General features: G+C 45.2%; 1 protein-coding gene across 1 annotated transcript; it reads left to right on the forward strand.

Annotated features, from left to right (window-relative positions):
- The first annotated feature begins 839 nt into the window (after window positions 1-839).
- SLC34A1 (solute carrier family 34 member 1) lies at window positions 840-19377 on the forward strand. Its single transcript, XM_060240143.1, has 12 exons — window positions 840-1051; window positions 1724-1918; window positions 4139-4267; window positions 13295-13438; window positions 13778-13889; window positions 14232-14427; window positions 16064-16159; window positions 17095-17197; window positions 17388-17555; window positions 17765-17881; window positions 18415-18539; window positions 18841-19377. The coding sequence occupies exons 1-12, from the start codon at window positions 856-858 to the stop codon at window positions 19375-19377; spliced, it is 2118 nt and encodes a 705-aa protein (XP_060096126.1). The 5' UTR covers window positions 840-855.
- Window positions 19378-20289: the final 912 nt, after the last annotated feature.

The following is a 20289-nucleotide window of genomic DNA, read 5'->3' on the forward strand; positions in this document are numbered from 1 at the left end:
TCACCATACTGTATTTGATGGGAAAAGTAACAGTGGGTGTCCCTTTTGTGATCTGAATACACAGAGAGGTATGTCAAGCATCCATGGAGTCAGGAAAAGATTTGTGTCCTGAACAATCTCTATTCTGTATTTAGTTTGAACATGTGGGCTCTAGTTCATGAAATCTTACACTAGAATAAAATTTTACTAGCTTTAAAGGTGCCACAAGACTCCTGTTTATTTTAGTCTGTATCACTGACTTTCCAACAGAGCACAAACCATCTTACCTCAACAGAAGATGATGCAGAGGTTAGCAATTAACTAAAAGAAGTTCTGGATGGAGGAGAATGTGGAATGGTTGCACGGAATAATACAAGACTCCTTAGACTTTGCTCCTATCAGCTGTATAAAGGACAATTGTAGTTCTCCAGCCAGACTGTCTAGTGAGGAACAAGTGCATGCACCCTTGAGATGTTGCTCTGAGTGACTTACCTGCAGCAGGTAAGAGAACTGGCATGAACCAAGAGCCCCAGGTAGCACCGGGGAGACCAAACAACTTGGGGCAGGTTCAGCATGCACAGATTTGGCAACTGACCTTAGACCAGTGGGGTTTTGGTCATCAGATGGGATGAAGTCCAGAGTAATTTATGGAATGAAGGATGGTCAGCACAATGCAAGGCAAGGTTTCTGCCATATGATGCTGCACTCATCTAACCTTTTGGAACCTGAGGAGACCCGAGGGAAAGTCTCAGATTGGAATTCCCTTCTGTTACTCAGATGTAGTTTTAGAGATAATATAGAGACAACCTGAAGTGGTATCTAATCCATGATAATCTCTGAGCCTGGAAAATCACTGTTGATTAGCCTTCTTGCTCTATGTGGGTGGAGCAGCTGAAACTTCCTCTTAACAAAGAGAGTAGTCCAGCTCCCCTGTTTATGTTGTATGTCTGTTCAAACTGGCAGGCAATAATGCTACCTTATGGAAGAGAAAGTCCACTTCAATGCCGTAGACCTACAGGAGGAGGAAGAGTCTTGCGTGCACCATCTTACACCTACTGTTCCAGCCCTCAAGGTACTTAGGAAAGGGGCTCAGCTACCCTTCTACCATCCCTAAGGGTTTGGAGCATTTCACCATACTGTATTTGATGGGACTGATATGATGACTTATCCCTTCTGTCATTCACTTTCCCTTCTTTGTATCTTTCCTTTTGCACCTGAGTGTATGTTTATTTTCCTTTTGCACCTGAGTGTATGTGTATGTATACTCAGGACTCCTAGACAATTTTCATCATCAGGAGTTCTTGGGGGGAGCAGCTCCTGCTACATGTGGGTGTGGTGCTTCTGCTGGCTATTATTTTTTAACGTTTGCTGTGGTACAGTGATAAAACAGAAGGGCTGCAGAATCAAGCCGCAGTGGGTACAAGAGGCACAGCAACACAAGGCCTGGAAAGGTTAAATATGGTGCTAGGAATTGTTTGCTTCTTTGGACATTAGCCTAAACTATTGTTGCTCCCCTTCATATTCTCCAAGATGTCTGGATGATAGCCTGCTGTTGATGATACTGGACTTTCATGAGCTGCTACAGACTACTACCAGCCTTCCATTTTTTGATTACATTTCTGTGTCAGGGCCAAGACAGCCCTAAAGGATGTTACTAGGTCCCCTCCCCCTTTGTGAACTCACAGCAGGGAAGGCCTGCTGTTCAGGGGATACTGGTGAATGATCAGCACCTCTTTCTCTACAGCTCTCCAGAAGCCCTCTGATCCTCGAGCATATCTGTTCTCCACAGTCAATACTGTGAGTCATCCTGGCCTTGACTGCTTATGTCCAGATACTCCTGAGTGTTTGACTGAAAGCACAGAAAAATATGAATTGGACAGCTGTTCTTCCAAACTATGGCAAGACTCCCACTCAGGCTTGGATGAGATGCAGAAACAAGGTAATTTAGGTTCTTTAGCTCAGAATGAGCTAAACTTCAATCATCTGATGTAGAGACAATGACTGCCTTTCAGACACAACATTCACTACAGTTTTTAATGAGGATAGCTTTGGAGAACACAGAGAACAGGAAAACTGAAGTGTAATCCTAAACACAGCTGCAACCTACTAAGTCCATAGAAGTCAGTTGGCTTAAAGGTATGTGACTCTGTTTAGGACTGCACAGTAAGTGACGCATGTTTCCTCTCACCACGTTTCTCTGTATCATCCAAAGCTTGGAAATGTGTGTATCTTTCCTGTGGAGAAGCACCATCCCACACATCTGAAGCATGGAGAGAATATGAGTCTTTCCAGGCTTTGGGGCTCATCCAAAACCACCCTGAAAGACAATTCTTCACCCAGAAAGTGAAGATAAATACATGGTCCTGGCCCTCCTTGCATTTAGTATCTTGCTGCCAGGTCTTCTCCTGCCTTGTTGTACTGTACTGATTCTAACTAAGAGGAGCCACTGGTTTAAGCTATGTTGTAAACTTCCTTTTCAGGCAGAGGGACAAGAAATAATGCCAGACTACAGGAATCCTTACTTATACGGCCAATTTTGTTCACTGCCTTGCAGCATAGGACTTGCCTGGTTTATTTACTCTTCAGCTTCTATTCTGTTGATGCCTAGAGTTTCTAAGGATGTCTTTCACTCCACCATTTGTAAGGTGGATTCAGAATGGCTTGAACTGGCACCGGATGCAAATAAGTCAGAGAACAAGTTTACATATAGTTCCTTCCAGATTGGAGGTGATTGAGACTGGACCCAAGTCAGAATTTTTTTTTCTCAGCTGGCATATGATCATGTTTCCATTTATTAACAGGCAGAAAAAACTGTTTTCTGTTAAACTATATTGTGGGTCAATTTGACCTACTTTGCAAGTGCTTAACATTTTCTTGGCAAATATTCTCCTTTTAAGGCAGTAATCCTATACACACTTAACTGGGACAAATTGTTTTAGTGAAACCAGTAAAATATGCATCAGATCGGGCTGCACAAGGAAAGAAATTGGCCTGTTTATTATTGGTCAACAAGTAATGAACAACAGTATCTGAATAAGGTTGATGAGGATTTCCACATAACTCATAACATGAGCCCAATCAAAAAATTTGCCATCGAACCCCAGATAAGCCCATTTCCATCTCTCCTGCTCCCTTCATTTTCACTGCCACCTGTGAGCTCAGTTAAGCAGGGCAAGACTGATAGACACAAAGTCAAACAGTGAGTCTCCATGGAGGACTGAAGATCTGAATGTGGGTCATCCAAAGCCTAGTTCCAGAAAATATAAACACCTGAAAAAGCAAAAACAACCGTCACGATGCCTGAACAGTTGTCGTATGCCAAGCCATAAATGGAACTTGGTTATGAATCAATAATGATGATCTGCTTGCTAGAATTTAAACATTGAGGCTGTATAATACCAACAACTGTACACAATCTGCTTCCAGCTGATAAATATTGAGAGAGAGAGCTCTTTCCACAGGAAAGTCTCTTCAAAGAGTCACAATTGAGGCAAAAACTGTGCAAATTAGCTCAAAACTGTGTTGACCTTCTGTCTTGCACTGCTTTGGGGTCAGAGTTAAGGTGCTTGTGTTGTGTCAGAATGCACTTCCTTGGCTTTATTCTCAGTCACCCATGCTGATTGCGTGGGCACTGTAGGATTGCTGTACCCAGTTCTGTCCATTTCCCTGCTGTGAAGTATTAGGCATTTATGGAAAGATGATTGGCAGGTTCTTTATTGTTACTAAGCAACCCAAGCTGGAATGGAAGTGAAATGGGTTTGTTTTTAGAACTGGCATGCCAGCCTAATGGGATGATGCCCCCCCCCCCACAACACACACACACACACACATAAACATTTATTTTTTGTTGTAGAAAGGTCTTTTCATTCAAGGGATGCTGGGCATAAGCTGACCCTGTGATCTTTTTGTGCCTCAGGTTTTAACTCTTCCTTCCCTTTCCCGACACTACTCCTGTGACAGACACAGCTCACCATGGCCTTTTACAGGAGCCTAAACATTCCTTGCACAGATTTACTGGAAGGTTCTACATAGGAAAAAAAGGAAATAAAGTATGAGACAGGAAGCTGTTGCATATATGGGGGAGAGGAGAAATAACTTTGGCTTGTCCAAAATAGCATTAATGCACTTCTGATGTTCAATATGTATCATTCCCTTGCAGTACTTGGCACATGTGCAAGAACCAAACCCATCTTCATGTCCCTTCTCAAGGTGCCCCTGATATTTGGATTTTTGTACCTGTTTGTGTGCTCCCTTGATGTCCTGAGCTCTGCCTTCCAGCTGGCAGGAGGTGAGGGTTATGATGCATTCCTGCTGCTTGCTTGTTCTGTTGGGATCCTGGGTGGGAATTAAACCATTAGATATTCTTCTTATCATGCCTGCTTCCTGCCTTACACTGTAGGTGGAGTGGATCCTGCTAGGTTCAAGTGTTGCTATGAAAAAGACCAAGGTCGACAGCAGCAAGAATCCTCAGCATCTTTCCAAAACAAACTGTTTTATTTTTTAGTAGTGTAGAACTAGAAAACAACTCTTCCAAATAGCACACATTTTGCAAGTGTTTCTGGCTTGCTTTGTCCTGTCACTTTATCAGTTGTGTTATTCTGTAAAAGATAATCTAATATGTTTGCTAATGGTACAAGAACATTTTGCTTTGCATAGGACCCCCTACCTGCCAATACTTCTTTCCAGTACAGAAATCAGCGGTCTTATCATTTTGTGTTCCTAGCATTTACTGGCAGACTGAAACCAGTATGTCTTCAGCTAGGAATCATCCCATTAATTACTCTAAATTAATCTTGAGAATTATTCTTCTTTGTTATATCTCCCATCGGGCCTTCCTAGCTTTCCCATTTCCACCTGCGTTCTTCTTGGTGTCTTCTAGATTTCAAGGAAAAAATGTCCTTGTGCATGTTCTAGAATATGGCACAGAACTGGTACTTCAGTTTTAGAAGAAATTTGGGTTGCCAGTTTGGGGCTGGGAAATTCCTGGTATTTGGGGGTGAAACCCAGGGAGGGATCCCAGCAGGGTATAATGTCACACAGTCTACCTTCCAAAGCAGCTAGGTATGCCAGCCTCCAGGTGCGGCCTGGGGATCACCTGGAATTACAGCTCATTCCCTGAAGAAAATGAATGCTTTGAAGGGTGGATTCCATGCACGGTACCCCACTGAGGTCCCTGTTCTCAGGCTCCATCCCAGATCTCCAAGGGTTTCCCAAACTGGATCTGGCAACTCTAACCCACCCATTCCCTGCCAGTGGCCAGGGGGGAGCTGGCAACCTTAATAAGCAGCCATGAAGAAACCAAGCGTGCTCAAGGTTCAGGCACCAAAAAGGAGGCCTCTAGTGATCTGCAGAGCTCCCTACATAAGCCTTCCCATCTATACTGCTGCACCACCCATTCCTCTATTTCTCCCTTGTTCTCAATCCTTCTAGTCTTCGCTAAGATTGTTGCTTTGCATTTTGAGAGTGGTTATCTTTCTTTCTTCAGTAAAAAAAAAATTAAGCCTTGTGAATCAGGATTTCTAGTGTGTGTGTGGGGGGATAAATTGTAATTCTGGGAGATTTCCAGGACCCACCAGGAGGCTGGCAACTGTGTCACAGGAGAGAAACTGTATGGTGTCCCACCCTTTCCCCCCTCTGCAGGACAGGGAGAAAAGCAGATTAGGGAGGGCAGTTTTGAATGGACGACACAGCAGGAGGGGAAAGAGAAGTATCTCCCTTCCTACTGCAATTGGCAGCCTCCTGGGTAGGATTGCAAGCTCCAGTTTGGGAAGGGTAGTTTGGGGAGGGAGCTGAGCAGGGATGTGATGCCAGAGTCCACCCTCTGGAGCTGTCCTTTCCTCTAAGGGAAGCGGTCTCTGTAGTCTAGAGGTCAGTTATAAACTAAACCAGGGGTCATTTTGTAGAAAAATAGGTGGTGGAGCTCATTAGCATATGCCCCCCCCACAGCCAAAAGCAACCTGGTGCAAGAAAAGAGAGCCCCGGGTGAAAGCGGCCTGATTGGGCTGGCTAGAGATCCAGCCAGCCCAAGCAGGCCTCGCTCTCCTGGGCTGCCCCCCCCCCCCCCCGCTCCAGTCAGAAGGTCAGCAAGCCACCCGCAGCCCAAAATCACATAAGAAGTGGAGAAAGGGTGGCACAGGCTTCTCCAGGGGTTAATGAGGGCTGCTGGGGGTGTGGCAAAGCTCCTGGTGGCTGGCTGGCTGCCTGCTCTCCTAATCCAGGGATTATTGTTATGCAGCTGCACCTCCTATTCAATGGACAAGGTAGGTGGGGAGGAAGAGGGGGAACCCTCAGAAAGGTTCAGGAGCTGCGCTCCTATGAGCTCCTGTTGAATCTGAGGCCTGAACTAAACAAGCCACAGTTTAAGGCCTCTAAATATAATAAAGAAATTGCAATGTTAGAATAATTTTGCTTAATATTATGGGGCCTTGTAAATTTAACACACCTCAGAATGTCTCAGCCCGGCACTGCCGTGACTCTGCATATCTGTATATTCCCAAATGTTCATCTTGATGCAACTGGAAGAAATATTAGCTGATCCAGGTTGCTGGCAGTAAATTGCATCCAGGGGGTAATAGTTTATGCAGACTGTGGTTGCAGTATGAGGGAGAAGGGGAGTTTAACCCTAAGGTTGCCAATTCCAGGTAGGCCTGAAACTCTCTAGGAGTTAGAACTAATTTCTAGATTACACAGATCAGTTACCCTGGAGGAAATTTCAGACTCACAGGATGGAGTCTATGGCATTGCATACCCGCTCAACTCCCTTAATCCCCCAAAATCTCCCTCCCCACACCAAAATCTCCAGGAATTACCCAAATCAAAGTTGGTAATGTAGCAGGAAAATAACGGAGCCGCACACTTGAAGGCAAAAGCATATTTTCATTTATTATTATAGGGGTATTAATTAATTATTCAGGGGTCCCCCTTCATCCCCCCCTTTCAAACTCTGAAAGCTTATTTGAGTCTGAAAGAGTCTGACCATTATTACACAAATTAAAGAAATATTGTTTCCTTTCCTCTGGAGACATGTACAAAATGCTGACATTTTTTCCAAAGGGAGTAAGTACCTTTACAGCATTATTAATATTGTACCTTATAACAGGAATTAAACATGGCAATAGCCCTAAACCTCCTAAGGAAATACCAATTAAGAATAAAATACGCTTCCAATCTCCCATAATTTGTCCAAACCATGATGCATCCAAATTTTTCCATGTTTGGACTGGTACATGAGCAATTTTACGAATTTCAGATGCTATATTCTGCACAGCCTCTCCATTATCATCTATATTAAGACAGCAATTTGAAAGATTAAACTTCCCACAGACACCACCTTCTGCAGCCAGCAAATAATCCAGAGCCAAACGGTTCTGACATATGGCTGCACACATCTGGGTCTCTAGCCAACAGTTCTAAAGCCATGGCTGTTTGATTCATGATGATTTCTACCACAGTTTGCAATCTAATAATACGGTTAAGCATATACACAGGTGTTCTGTATCCCCAAGACCCATTTTGTGCCCAAGTAGCCGGGCCATAGTATTCAATGATCTGCTGTGGGGGCCATTCATCTCCCCACTGTGTACCTCCAATGTCCAAGGAACGTTTTGATCTAACATAATCATCAAACACTGGGGTCCCCAAAGCAGGACCAACATTTAATGGCAAAAGAAAGAAGCTGGGACGTATTGTTCCAATGATGAAAGTCCCATGCCCTTCAGGAGCCATCCATTGCTCAGAGGAATCTGAAGCAGCATTAAAATATTTATTTATACTGCTAACATTTTCCCATGGCTGAAAATCCTCTATAACAGCACCCTTCGCCTCTACCCATTTTGTTTTTTCTTTAGTGGAGCTAGCTAACAAAGTTCGGTGGCACAAAGTGTGCCCAACATGCTTTCCATTCGTCCACAGCCCGGGAAATGCATAATTCTTCATTCACCACTGTCTGCAATTCCCAGATCTTTCTCTCTTCTGGCTTTGACTCTGATCTAGGTTTATTCCATCAGACTAGGTCAGAAGGCAAGACCTCAGTGCCAATCCAAGGCCATCTCTCACTCATTAGTGGACCTCCGCACACACAACAGTTTGAAATATTTAGGGAGGTGGCTATTTGCTCAGCTAAGGCTATAAAAAGATTACTCCCAGGTTCTGGAATGATAAATTTCTCGTCCTGAGCATCAATAAACACAGTCTTATTCTCCTGGACAAGTAGCTTAGGGTTGGGCTTTTTTACCTGGTTAGACTTTAAATCAACTGGCCAGCATACTCACTGTGATGTCGGGCAACGGAAACTTCCTCTAAAAGTTATTGTCCTGCTTGATCCAGGATATTCAAATTTTTTTGATAATAAGACACTCCATGTTCTACACAAACTATCTGAGTGTTAGGTTTTATGCAGACTCCATGCACTCCCCTAGATTGAACACGCAACATACGTTTAGAATCCTTTCCTTCCCAGCATCTAGTACATCTCACTGCTTGAATACAGCACATTGGCACACTGGCAAAAATATAGCAAGAAAGTGCAGCAATAAGAGCTTTTGAAGCATGCATGATTTTTTAAAGTCCTACAGCGAATGCTTATAGCGAAATAGCACTATTGTAATAATATATTCAATACAGAAAAATAAGCAATTCAAGAAGATCAGCAAACTAATACAAAAGAATATCTAACTCTGTATGGCTCCAGAAGACCTCCTCAAGCTTCAGCCGTGCGTAGACCATCACCGTTCTTTGATTTCTGCCATTCATTCCTTGCCCTCGAGCAGCCCCTCTGCCTCGTATAGGTGGCTGCCCAGCCAAAGCTGCTGCCAACAAATCAGCCTTCTTTTTCATTTTTGTTTCTGCCTCCCACTTCTGGTCTACATCCCGATTGGCATAAACTTTCTGGGCAATCTCTAACAGTTGGGATAAATTCATGCCAGCAAAGCCATCTTGCTTCTGAAGCTTTTTGCGAATGTCAGCATAGGACTGAGCAACAAAAACTGTATTTACCAAGCGCAAGTTCTCTGCAGCCTCAGGTTCGAATGGAGTGTACATTCGGAATGCCTCCATCAGGCGCTCAGCAAAAGCTCCAGGGCTTTCATCTATTCTCTGGAGTACTTCACTGACTTTAGACATATTAATGGGCTTCTTGCCTGCTTTTTTCATCACTTCTAAGATTGCCTGCCTGTATTCTGGTAGACGCTCTTTGGAAATCTGAGAATTGGGGTCCCAGTTTGGATCTGTTGCAGGAAAACGGGCCTTTATCCACTCCTCTCTGTCTGCAGTTCCCTGAGGAACTTTTCCTTCTACGTTTCCTTCTACATTATGCATGATACAGCTTCTCTCCTCAGTTGTGAAGAGGGCCAGTAAAAGCTGCTGACAGTCTGCATAGGTAGGCTGATGCGTAGCCATAATATTGGTTAGCAGATTTGTCATTGGGGCAGGATTATCAGAAAATGCAACAATATGGGTTTTCCAGTTTACTAGATCACTTGAAGTGAAAGTCACATACATGTATCGAGCCTCAATACCGGGGCCAGGCTGTTGAGGGATATGAACTTCCCGAAGGGGAGCTAGCAGTGAGCCCTCTGTGCTGGATGTAAAACCTGGAAAAGTTGGGGTTGAAGCCATAGAAGAACTGGAAGTTTTCTCAGTACTTCATGAGAGTTCTGTATGCAAGGGAGACTCAGGAGCTGAATTAAAACTTGCAGCCAACCTCTGACTATTAAACACAGGTGTGGAATAACAAGGAGCTGTTGCAAAAAATGGTTGCTTTGAAAACAACTGCTGAACCGAATTTAGAGTTCACTGGGGTGTCGCTCGCCCTTTTCCAGCTCTAGCTCCTTCATTCATCTCTATTTCCTGACTCTCTTCATCAAAGGATATGAAAGCGCCCTTAGCAAGCTGCGCTTGATCCTTGCCATCAGTACCTCCTTCTGCTGCCTCAGCATCTCCTTCAGCTGGCTGCATCAGGAGAAGAGGGTATACTGGAACATATGGCAGGGGACTAGCCAAGGGGTCTTCAGGATCGGCATCCAACACTGGAGGCTTTTCCTTCTTTGGAGGGATCATTGTTTTTACTAACACATCCTGACGCAAAGCCATAACTTGACTTCCAGCTTTATTAGCAGCCCTCTGAGCCCACTTTTTCTTCATGGTCTGTAACTTCTCTGGCCACCAATAAGACTTCTGCACTGTAGCTGCCCAACTATCAATGTAGGGAAACTGACTTTTACAAGTTGGGGACTGTACCACGCTCTTATAAACTCACTGAACCAAGCCTTGGTCAAAGCTCCCCTAGGGCCATTCTACATGTAAGGCCACCCAGTTTTTCTGACATAATGCTTTCAGAAATGCTTTCAGAGTTTTAGGAGTCAGTTTGACTCCACAATCATCACAGAAATGTTCCTTAAAATTCTTACACATATATTCTAGTGGAGTTTTTGACTGAATTCCACCCATGGCACCAGACGTTTAGACAAGACAAACTTTGAAACACAGAGGGTAGGGAGGGTGAGCTGCCAGTGGGATTCTGACAGCTCCAGACACAAAGGAAGCCTTATCCAATCACTTCCCCACTTCCCCAGCTCAGATGCACTCGCGTGGCTGAGAACCTCGGTACCGGTGGGTACAAAAACCGCTTGAAGGCTACGCCTCCTCTCATTCACACACACACACCACAGAAATCCATCCAGATCCTAGCCTTTGTGCTTCAGCGCCAGAATGGAGCCTACTGAACAGGGCTTAAGGGGTGATCAGACCCTTCTTCTCTCCTAAGGAGAGGTAATCCAGAATCCCAGACAGTTCATACTCACAATCCTGAAGATCTTCCAATTCCCTGCACATGTCGGTTCAACCAGGCGTGGGATCTTGGTTGGCTGGCCGGGTACCTTCCCCCACCAGGGCGAAGAGAGCTGGACTTGATCAAAAATATGACTGTGGTGCCTAGTCTGTTCTTCCCGCCACGAGGGTGGAAGGCAAACGGTTTATGCAGCCAGCCCAAGGGGTAGGAAAAATCCTCCCTGTCATTTCCCGACCAATCACACCATTGTAATGTAGCAGGAAAATAACGGAGCCGCACACTTACTGGTATGAAACGAGGTATTTTGCTACTGGTACCATTAGCAGGGTCCAGTTGAGCATTATTGCTCCAAAAATATTGAACCTCCCCCCCAATCCTCAGACTGTCTTTTTAAGCACAAAGCAAGCTTAGCAGGCAGGCGCTACAAATTATCTGATTTAACATTCCCCCACCCCCTTGCTTTCCTTCTAGTATTTTTCGATTCCTCTTGTCCCCCTGCATTATCAGCTTTAGCAAGAAGCTTCTCAGTAAGGCCTCTTTGTTATCCAATACACATCTGTGAATCCACACCCACTGAAGGCTGTCTGCTTCCAACACATTGCATCAGATACCCTTTTTGCTTTTGAAGGCAAAAGCATATTTTCATTTATTATTATAGGGGTATTCATTAATTATTCAGGGGTTCCCCTTCAGTAACCCTATTTAATACCCATGCCAATTTCATGATTTCAGTTGCTCCCCTCCCCCGGGCTGCTATCTGAGGTTGCCAACCCTGGTTTCAGAAATATCTGGAGATTTGAGGGTGAAGCTTGGGAAAGTGGGGTTTGGGGAGGGACCTCAGTGGAGTATAATGCCATGAAATCCTCCAAAGAAGCTATTTTCTCCAGGAGAAGTGGAATATATATTTAAAATAAATAAAAAATAAGCAATTTATGTAGTCTGGAAATCAGTTATAATTCCAGGAGACATTCAGTCTCCACCTGGAGGCTGGCAGCCCTACTCCTATTTGCCCCCTGAGGGAAATAAGACCATCAGCAGTTATCAAGGAAGAGGAATTTTGAAGTGCTGCTACTGGAACTACAGTGGTAGTCTGATCTGCAGATGACCATTGTATGGATCAATGTGGCAAGGTCTGACTCAGACAAATAAGGAGCCAGCTGGCAGGCCTGGTGCAGGTGAAAAAACACTGGCTGTGCTACCATCCAGTGATAATGCAAAATCCAATGATAACACAGAATTCAATCATACCCTGAAGCTCTTTACAGAGTCTACAGCTGTCAACTGGATACCATTGGGTTTCCAGAGTGACCCTCTAGCTAGCATCTCATTCTTTTCCAGCCACATGACCTCCATCTTGGATAGATTCAGCTTCAGCCAGCTCCCTTTTAACCACTGGACTGTTGCATCTAGGCACTGGGGCAGTGCCGACAACCTGCCAGTGGGCTACTTATACAGCAGAGGAAAAGCTGAGTGTCATCAGCGCCCAACTTCAAATCTGCTGATTCCCAACAAGAGGATGCATATATAAAATAACATCAAAGAAAGGATCAAACCCTTTGGGATCCCATAATTCAGGTCTTGTTGGAAAGGCCTCTCCTCCTTGATAGCAACCCTCTGAGATCTTCCCTGGAGGAATGAGGAGAACCAACTAAGGACAGTACCCTTTACCCCCAGAGAGGCAAGGTGGTTGATCAGGACCAAATGGTCAATTGTATTGAAGGCTGCTGATAGATCCAAAAGGATCAACAGGACCAGCATGCCTTTATCCAGATGTAAACAGAGATAGCCAACCAAAGTGACCAGTTCTATCTGGGTCCCAAAGCCATGCCTGAATCCCAATTGAAAAGGGTCCAGAGCAGATGTCTCATCCACGAAAACCTGGAGCCACTGCTCACTCGGTTACCTTCCCCAGAAAAGGTAGATTAGACACTGGACAGTAATTGGCCAACTGGTTACAACTGATCTTCAGGAGACAGAGATCAATTAACCTGGGGAAAATGGCTGCTTTGGGAGGTGGAGTCTATAGCATTGAATCTCCAGGTATTTCCCAACTTTGAACTGACAACCCTAACTTAAACTTTTAAAAGATTAGGCAAGAAAATAAAAGGTAAAGAAATGGATGTGAAATTTCACGTGGGTGAAGTACATTCTATCATGCAGTTCTAGGCTATAGATTCATTTAGACCTTACTGGAGGCCACATGCACAGGCCTAGCTCAAACTGGAGAGCCAGTTTGGTGTAATGGTTAAGTGTGCGGACTCTTATCTGGGAGAACCGAGTTTGATTCCCTACTCCTCCACTTGCATCTGCTAGCATGGCCTTGGGTCCGCCATAGCTCTGGCAGAGGTTGTCCTTGAAAGGGCAGCTGCTGTGAGAGCCCTCTCCAGCCCCACCCACCTCACAGGGTGTCTGTTGTGGGGGAGGAAGGTAAAGGAGATTGTGAGCCGCTCTGAGACTCTTCGGAGTGGAGGGCGGGATAGAAATCCAATATCATCTTCTTCTTCTTCTAGCAATATGCCTCTTTTCCAGGTAAAGTAGCAGGGGACATTTTCAAGGACAATGCCATCCTCTCCAATCCAGTGGCAGGGCTTGTAGTGGGAATCCTCGTCACTGTCCTGGTTCAGAGCTCCAGCACCTCTACCTCCATCATTGTCAGCATGGTCTCTTCTGGATGTAAGTGATGCTGGTGGACAAGAAGTGGGGTTGAAAGTACAAAGGACAGGATTTTTCTGGGATGCCTTCCCACTCTTTCCCAGCTTAATTCCTGTACGTCTGCTGTCATCACTGGATAACATTGTTATCTGCCCTTCTCTTGGCAATGCTGACATTTTTTGTCATGATAAGATACTTTTGAATTTAATTGTATGCAACTGGAGTGGCCATTGAGGATGTAAGTGGATTGGGAGCACTGAGAGCAAGAAGCACTGAGAGCATAATTCATTGTTTCTGGTGTTGCTCCTGTTCACAGTCAGAGCTGTCCATAAATATTCCTTTGGCCTTTTATTTCCCTAGTGTTGGAGGTACATTCTGCCATCCCCATCATCATGGGCTCCAACATTGGAACTTCAGTTACCAGCACCATTGTGGCACTCATGCAAGCTGGTGACCGAAATGAATTTAAGAGGTGAGTGTTACAAGGGACATGGAGTGAGTGGTCAGAGACTGTGGGAGTGAAAATTTGAGATTGGGGGTATGGGAGGAATCTATGGAAAGCCAGCCTTACTAGTGTAGGACAGGAAGGTGTAGCACTTAGAAATTACAGAACAGGGTAAGCAGATAAATGTAGCCTTAGCCAGAGAAGTAAATAACAAGGGAATGTTTGGTACCTTGAAGTGTCAAGCAACAAAAGCCAAGGGACAAAGGGCAAAATTTGGCAATGAGGGGGGAAATTATGTGATAGAGCATTTCCTCCTATCCTATATCTCCTAAAATTCATGCCAATAATGGCTTCTATACTGTCTGGCAGGGCCTTTGCAGGTGCTACCATACATGATTGCTTCAACTGGCTGTCCGTGCTGGTTTTGCTACCTCTTGAAGTGCTTAGTGGCTATCTGCACCGTATCACCGAGGTTGCTGTGGCAGCCCTCAACTTCCGCACTGGACAGGATGCCCCGGAGCTGCTGAAGGTTATCACAGAGCCCTTCACTCATCTTATCATTCAGGTCTGTGTTCCTGGCAAGTCAGGCATGACCTCTGAAGTCTCCTCTACTGAAAGAATAGGGAGCATTTCTTTGTGCCTGACAATGGGCTTTTTCACACAGTCTATGTATTCCGGTATGGAAGCTGGTCAGTTACTGAACAGTAACGGGTTTCTGCTGGCATTTCAGACAGACCCGATTCAGTAACTGGCTGCTACCGGAATACTCTCACCTTTTCACACACTCCCGCGGCTGTCCCGGTAGTGAGGCGTGCCTGAGTCGTTACAAACAAAGAGCAGCTTCTTCCACTTTTCAACCCCTCCTTCCGGGTTGAAATCGCTATGGGGTGCTGTGTGAAATGTCCAGTATCTAACCCGGGAGCAGTTTTCGCGCCCTTTATCGCCCGCCGGCGCACGCGATCTCCGGCTTTTTTTTTTTTAACGTCGGGCTAAGATCGCTATAGCGACGTATCACAACAGCATCACCATAGGGATGCCTGGGCTCCATTAAGATGCCAGATATCGCCACCGCTGAAACCTGGTGACTTATCTCAATAGAGCCTAGCCATCTCTATGGTGTTGCTGTTGTGATACGTCGCTATAGCGCTATAGCGATCTTAGCCCGACGTTCCAAAAAAAAAAAAAAAAGCTGGAGATCACGAGCCGGCAGGCAAAAACGGCTGGCGTTGGTGGAAGCGAGATAAGAGTGGAACAGTGTGAAATGGCTCGCTTCAATCACGGAACCCTACCGGAAAAAAACACATGTGTCTGAAAACTCCCATCCCTGTCTCGGATTACTGCAAGCGGCACAATACCGACTCCCTTCCGGTTTCCACTGGTAAGTGTGAAAAGGGCCAATGTTTCCATCTTCCTTCCCACCACTCAGTCCTCACTGGCTAGTGAGCCTCACGATCCTAGCCACTGTTTAAAGTCGACTGGCAATCTACTGGGATCAGTTGAAGTTCACATTTCCAGTACATTTCAAGATGAGGCCTGTTCTGTGGTCGCAGATGAAGGGTTGATGTCCAGGAGGCAACTCAGTAGTCAGGCAAAACAAGAAAGCAAGTTGGAATCCAAGGACTGGGAGAAAATGCCAATTTTCTCTTTCCTCTTCTCATCTTGGTGATGAAAGCTTAATTTGCTTCACATCATCAACAAAATGTTATAGACTCAGATGGTGATCCAAAAATGCTTTCAGTCAGCTCCTAGCCAATCAGAAGGCGAAACAGATCCAGTCAAGGCCCAAGAGATCATGCAATAATAGTAAAAGGGTAGGAAAATTCTTAGTTTCCCAGGCTTCGCTCTCATCTGTGTCAGCAGATTGAAATTCTGGCCCCACAAGGGCAAACAACCAGCAGTGAACCTCATCCAGCTGTTTCCTGAATACAATACCATACTAATGGCAATTTGAGAGGGAATGAGACCCTCACAACATTGTCATAAAATGTGGGCTATTTTATGCTCTTATAGTGTGAGAGGCAGATCCCTTAGAATCCAACCTTAACTCCCCGACAATATCACCATTGTTGGTTTCCTTATTCTAGGGAATTTTATATCCACAAAACTCTAGGCTGGGGACTTCCTTTTCTTCTTTCATCCTCTGCAAGAGTCTCTAGGCTCTCCCAGCAAGTTTTTGTGACCTTTCTCCCTTTTCCCAACAGCTGGATAAGTCAGTAATCTTAGGCATCGCTGTAGGTGATGACAGCTTGCGGAACAAGAGTCTGATCCGGGTGTGGTGTGACACACCATTCTCACAGGTGAGACTTCTACCAGAGGGAGAGAACACCTTGGTTGGAGGATGGATGGACATGGAGGGTGTCCCAATTGAAAAGGGTCCAGAGCAGATGTCTCATCCACGAAAACACATATGGTGACATAGGATTGTGAGACAAATCACAAAATTGTTGCCATGTGACTGAGCCCAGTCACAAAATGCTGAGAAGTTCCAAGCCAAACATCCTTCTCTGGTGGGGACACCTGTTTCCAAACAGATTGTCCTGGCAGACATAAAGATTATACCTGCTGGGCTCTTCTGAACTACCACCTGCCCCAGTGAAATAGAGGACAGCCAATACTAAGCTCTTTGCTTAGAAGAACGGATGCTTTGTCAAAGAAGCAAGTGATTGCTGGGAAGCACGTGGACAGGCACCATGATGCCCATAGTAACCATGCTGGGGATAGATACTCAAATTTAATTAGGTGCCTAGATTAAGATTAGAACAATAAGGCAGGACCTAAAGATGGGCATTCTGCATTGCTCATTGTAGGCGGTGTATACTAGAAACCATAAACTAGTCAATGACGTTTAAAGGTCAGTGGCTCATTAGTTCAAGGAAGAGATCATGTAGATGGTTTACCAGTCTCTTAAGGGGAGGACCTTTGAAGTAAGAAGAAACCTGATTCAGGAAAAATTACTGATGTTGGAATTTGCATTTTAAAAGACAGATTATTTTATCTGAAAGAAACAAATCAGAACGAAAAATCAGAGTCTTTAATGGGACAAAATGACTAAAACATCTAAATTAGTGTAACAAGACACTAAAATATTAATAGCACAGTTGTAAGACTCCTTCCATCCTCTCAGCATGTATGATTGACCCCTCACCTGTGTCAACAAAGCACTTTCTGAAGCAAATGCACTAAAGCCTCTGATGTCTGTCTCTCCCTCTCCCACCCTCCTCTTTCTTTACAGGTTTATTCTACAGGAACTAAAGGAAAATTTCTGAACTCTAGCTCCCTTGCCCCAAGCAGTCTGGAAAGTGCTGGGAACCTTAGCAGTGCCACGCAACAGAAATGTAAGAACTGTCAACTTTTGGGCAGCAGGGCCCTGTTAACAATGGCAGCTAGAAATGTTCTCCTGTGATGTCAATAAGAGATATTCACAAGACAAGAAGGGCAAGATTTGTTAGAGTCAGGCATGAAGAACTGGGCTGTGGTGCCAGTCTACTCCATGCATCTCACATTGACAACTGTTCCTTCACCCAGGCAATCACCTGTTTGTGGACTCCTCTCTGCCAGACTTAGCTGTGGGCCTCATGTTGCTGGCTGGCTCTCTGATTGTGCTGTGCTCCTGCCTGATCATGCTGGTCAAACTGCTGAACTCTATGCTGAAAGGCCAGGTGGCCAGAGCTATCCAGAAGGTCATCAATACAGGTGGGTTGACTGAATCCAGGGCGAGAGAGGACTCCTGGTTTCCATAGAGGTGTTGGCAGTATCTTGGGCCAAAAGGCTTGGATTCCAGCTGAGCTTCTTAGGTGTCCAGGCTTCCATAAAGGCAACAGGTGGGTTCTCATAGCAGAATACATATATGGGACTCAGTTATGTCCCCTTGTTCTTTCTGACACTGGCATTGGTATGGGTAGATCTGCCATCCCCTTTCAGTTGGGTCACCGGTTACTTCGCCATGCTTGTTGGTGCTGGAATGACCTTCATTGTACAGAGCAGCTCGGTCTTCACTTCAGCAATCACTCCACTCATTGGTAAGTCAGCATGTCATCACTTTTCTTTCTTGGGGACCCAAGTACACATGAGAGGGCCTATGGTGGAAAGGGCTAGCCAGCTGAAAAGAACTGTGTGTGTGTGTGTGTGTGCGTGCACACACATGCATGCAACAGAAAACTACTCCTATTTTATAGTCACAGCAGAAGAGGGAGACAAGTAGTCCATAGTGCATAATGTGTATCAGTCCAATTGTTTGGGTTCAGTGTGATATGGAGAAGTCAGGGTTTGGGGGGCATGTTTAACATTGGACATATGAAAGATCACCTGAGAGGGTATCTGGAAAGATCAGCACCTGAAAAGATCATGTGACACAGAGCTTTACAATAATATGTGATTAAACAAAAAATGTTATTGTTGCTGATGATATGGAGTGTAGCTAGCCCTTAAATCCCTCAGCTAGAAAATGTTACAAGAAATAAAATTCATCTTAGTTTGGATGCCGTATTTTAGATGAGTTTTATAAGGACAGAAGGTGCTATTATGTGTACTGGTTTTCTCTCTCCCTGGGCAGGCCTTGGGGTGATTAGCTTGGAGCGTGCTTATCCACTCACACTGGGTTCCAACATTGGAACTACAACTACTGCTATCCTAGCTGCCTTGACAAGTCCTGGAGACAAATTGGCCAGTGCTTTCCAGGTGAGCAAACATTTACTCCCCACTCTGCTGAACTGGAGTTGTCCTCAAGGGTAATCTGTCCATAGCTAATGATATCTTTTGTTACTGCCACCAAATAATCTTGGTTTGTCACACCTGTACCTCTGTTTGGAAGGCCCAGACTGATACAGCAAGGACCACAGAGTGGAGCTGAGGGACATTTGAAAGAACCAAGGTGGGGGAAGGGAAACATAAATTAATTCCTCTGGTTTGATGTCCCATCAGCTGCCCAATGCTGCCTCCAAGATGGCCTATTGATGTGGCTCTCTTTTTCCTTCCCCAGATTGCCCTCTGCCATTTCTTCTTCAACATCTCTGGAATCTTGCTGTGGTACCCTTTGCCTTGCACCCGCCTGCCTATCCAGATGGCTTGGGTGCTAGGAGAGTGCACAGCCAAATACCGCTGGTTTGCTGTCTTGTACCTGATCATCTGCTTCCTACTGTTGCCATCCCTGGTTTTTGGACTCTCCATTGCAGGGTGGCAGGTCCTGATAGGTGTGGGAGCTCCTTTCCTGAGCCTTCTGTCCTTTGTGGCCTTTGTCAATATCATGCAGTCAAGAAGCCCTGGTCGATTGCCCAGATGGCTTCGGACTTGGGAATTCCTGCCATACTGGCTACACTCTCTGCAACCCATGGATGCAGTCATCACCAAAGCCACATTATGTTGCACTGACTCAGGCAGCCAAGATGAGCACAGTGATGTGTCTCCTCAGGTCAAAGCCAGAGGAGGCCTGCACAACCCTGCAATCACCTTCTTGGAGGAATTGTCTCTACCGCCCCAGCTAAATTCATTGCAAGTGAAAAGTGCTACCCGTTTGTAAATGATGGTGGTACATGGCTCCCTTTCTTCCTTGTGAACGGTGCTGCTCAGCAGGAAAACACAAGGTCAGCCTCTGAGAGCATAAAGGTGCAACTGTTTTCACAAAGGGTATATGGGTCTATGGGATTTTTTTTTTTACTTTAAATTTATATGCTGCCCACTCTGCGAGCGGACTCTGGGTGGCTAACAGTCATGATAAAAACAATTATAAAAGAATAAAACACATAAAATAATTTAAAACTACATTTTTAGGTGCTATAAGAAGATTTCATAAAAAAGCTGGCTTCTCCATATCTCAATTCTCTGTTCCTTATATTACTCTATTAGTGGTTAGGCTTAGCAATCCCCAGGTCCCAGCCAGGTTTCTCCCGCTTTCCCAGGCTCCTTCCTGCACCCCACAGCCCCCATGTACCTTTCCACCTCCGGAGGCTTCAGATGGTGCGTCTGCGTCTTTAAGGCTGAAGGGGGGCGGGGGAGCAGACAGAATAACATGGCTGTGAAAGCAGCCCAGACCTTACGTTGGTTGCACAATCTTTGCAGAGGTCGTTTGCAGCCCAGACCCTTCATTGGTCGCATAATTTTTTCAGAGGTCGGTTGCTCTATGTTACTTTGAAGAAATTGGAAGTTCAGCAACTTGTGAGCAGAGGTGCCAATCCCCAGGTGGGAGCAGGTCCTCCCCTACTTTAGAGACATCAGAAACGGGGATGGGGGGGGGGGAGGAAATGTCTGCTGGGCACTTCATTATTCCCTATGGAGATCAATTCCCATAGGGAATAATGGAGAATTGATCTGGGGCTCTGGAGGGGCTGTTTTTTGAAATCCCCAGATATTTCTTGAATTGGACTTGGCAACCCTTGGTCTTACGGATGATATTGTTCTGCGATATAACAGTGGCAACCTACTCCCACATTAA

This window comes from Heteronotia binoei, chromosome 5, assembly GCF_032191835.1.
Source record: "Heteronotia binoei isolate CCM8104 ecotype False Entrance Well chromosome 5, APGP_CSIRO_Hbin_v1, whole genome shotgun sequence".
In the NCBI taxonomy this organism is placed as follows: Eukaryota; Metazoa; Chordata; class Lepidosauria; order Squamata; family Gekkonidae; genus Heteronotia; species Heteronotia binoei.

Bases quoted from the DNA above. Each gene is read 5' to 3' on its own strand.
- SLC34A1 (XM_060240143.1), top strand. From the start codon at position 856: ATGTGGGTGGAGCAGCTGAAACTTCCTCTTAACAAAGAGAGTAGTCCA. The intron at 1,919-4,138 runs GTAATTTAGGTT...ATTCCCTTGCAG, and splicing joins GGATGAGATGCAGAAACAAG to TACTTGGCACATGTGCAAGA. The intron at 17,556-17,764 runs GTGGGTTGACTG...TGGTATGGGTAG, and splicing joins CCAGAAGGTCATCAATACAG to ATCTGCCATCCCCTTTCAGT.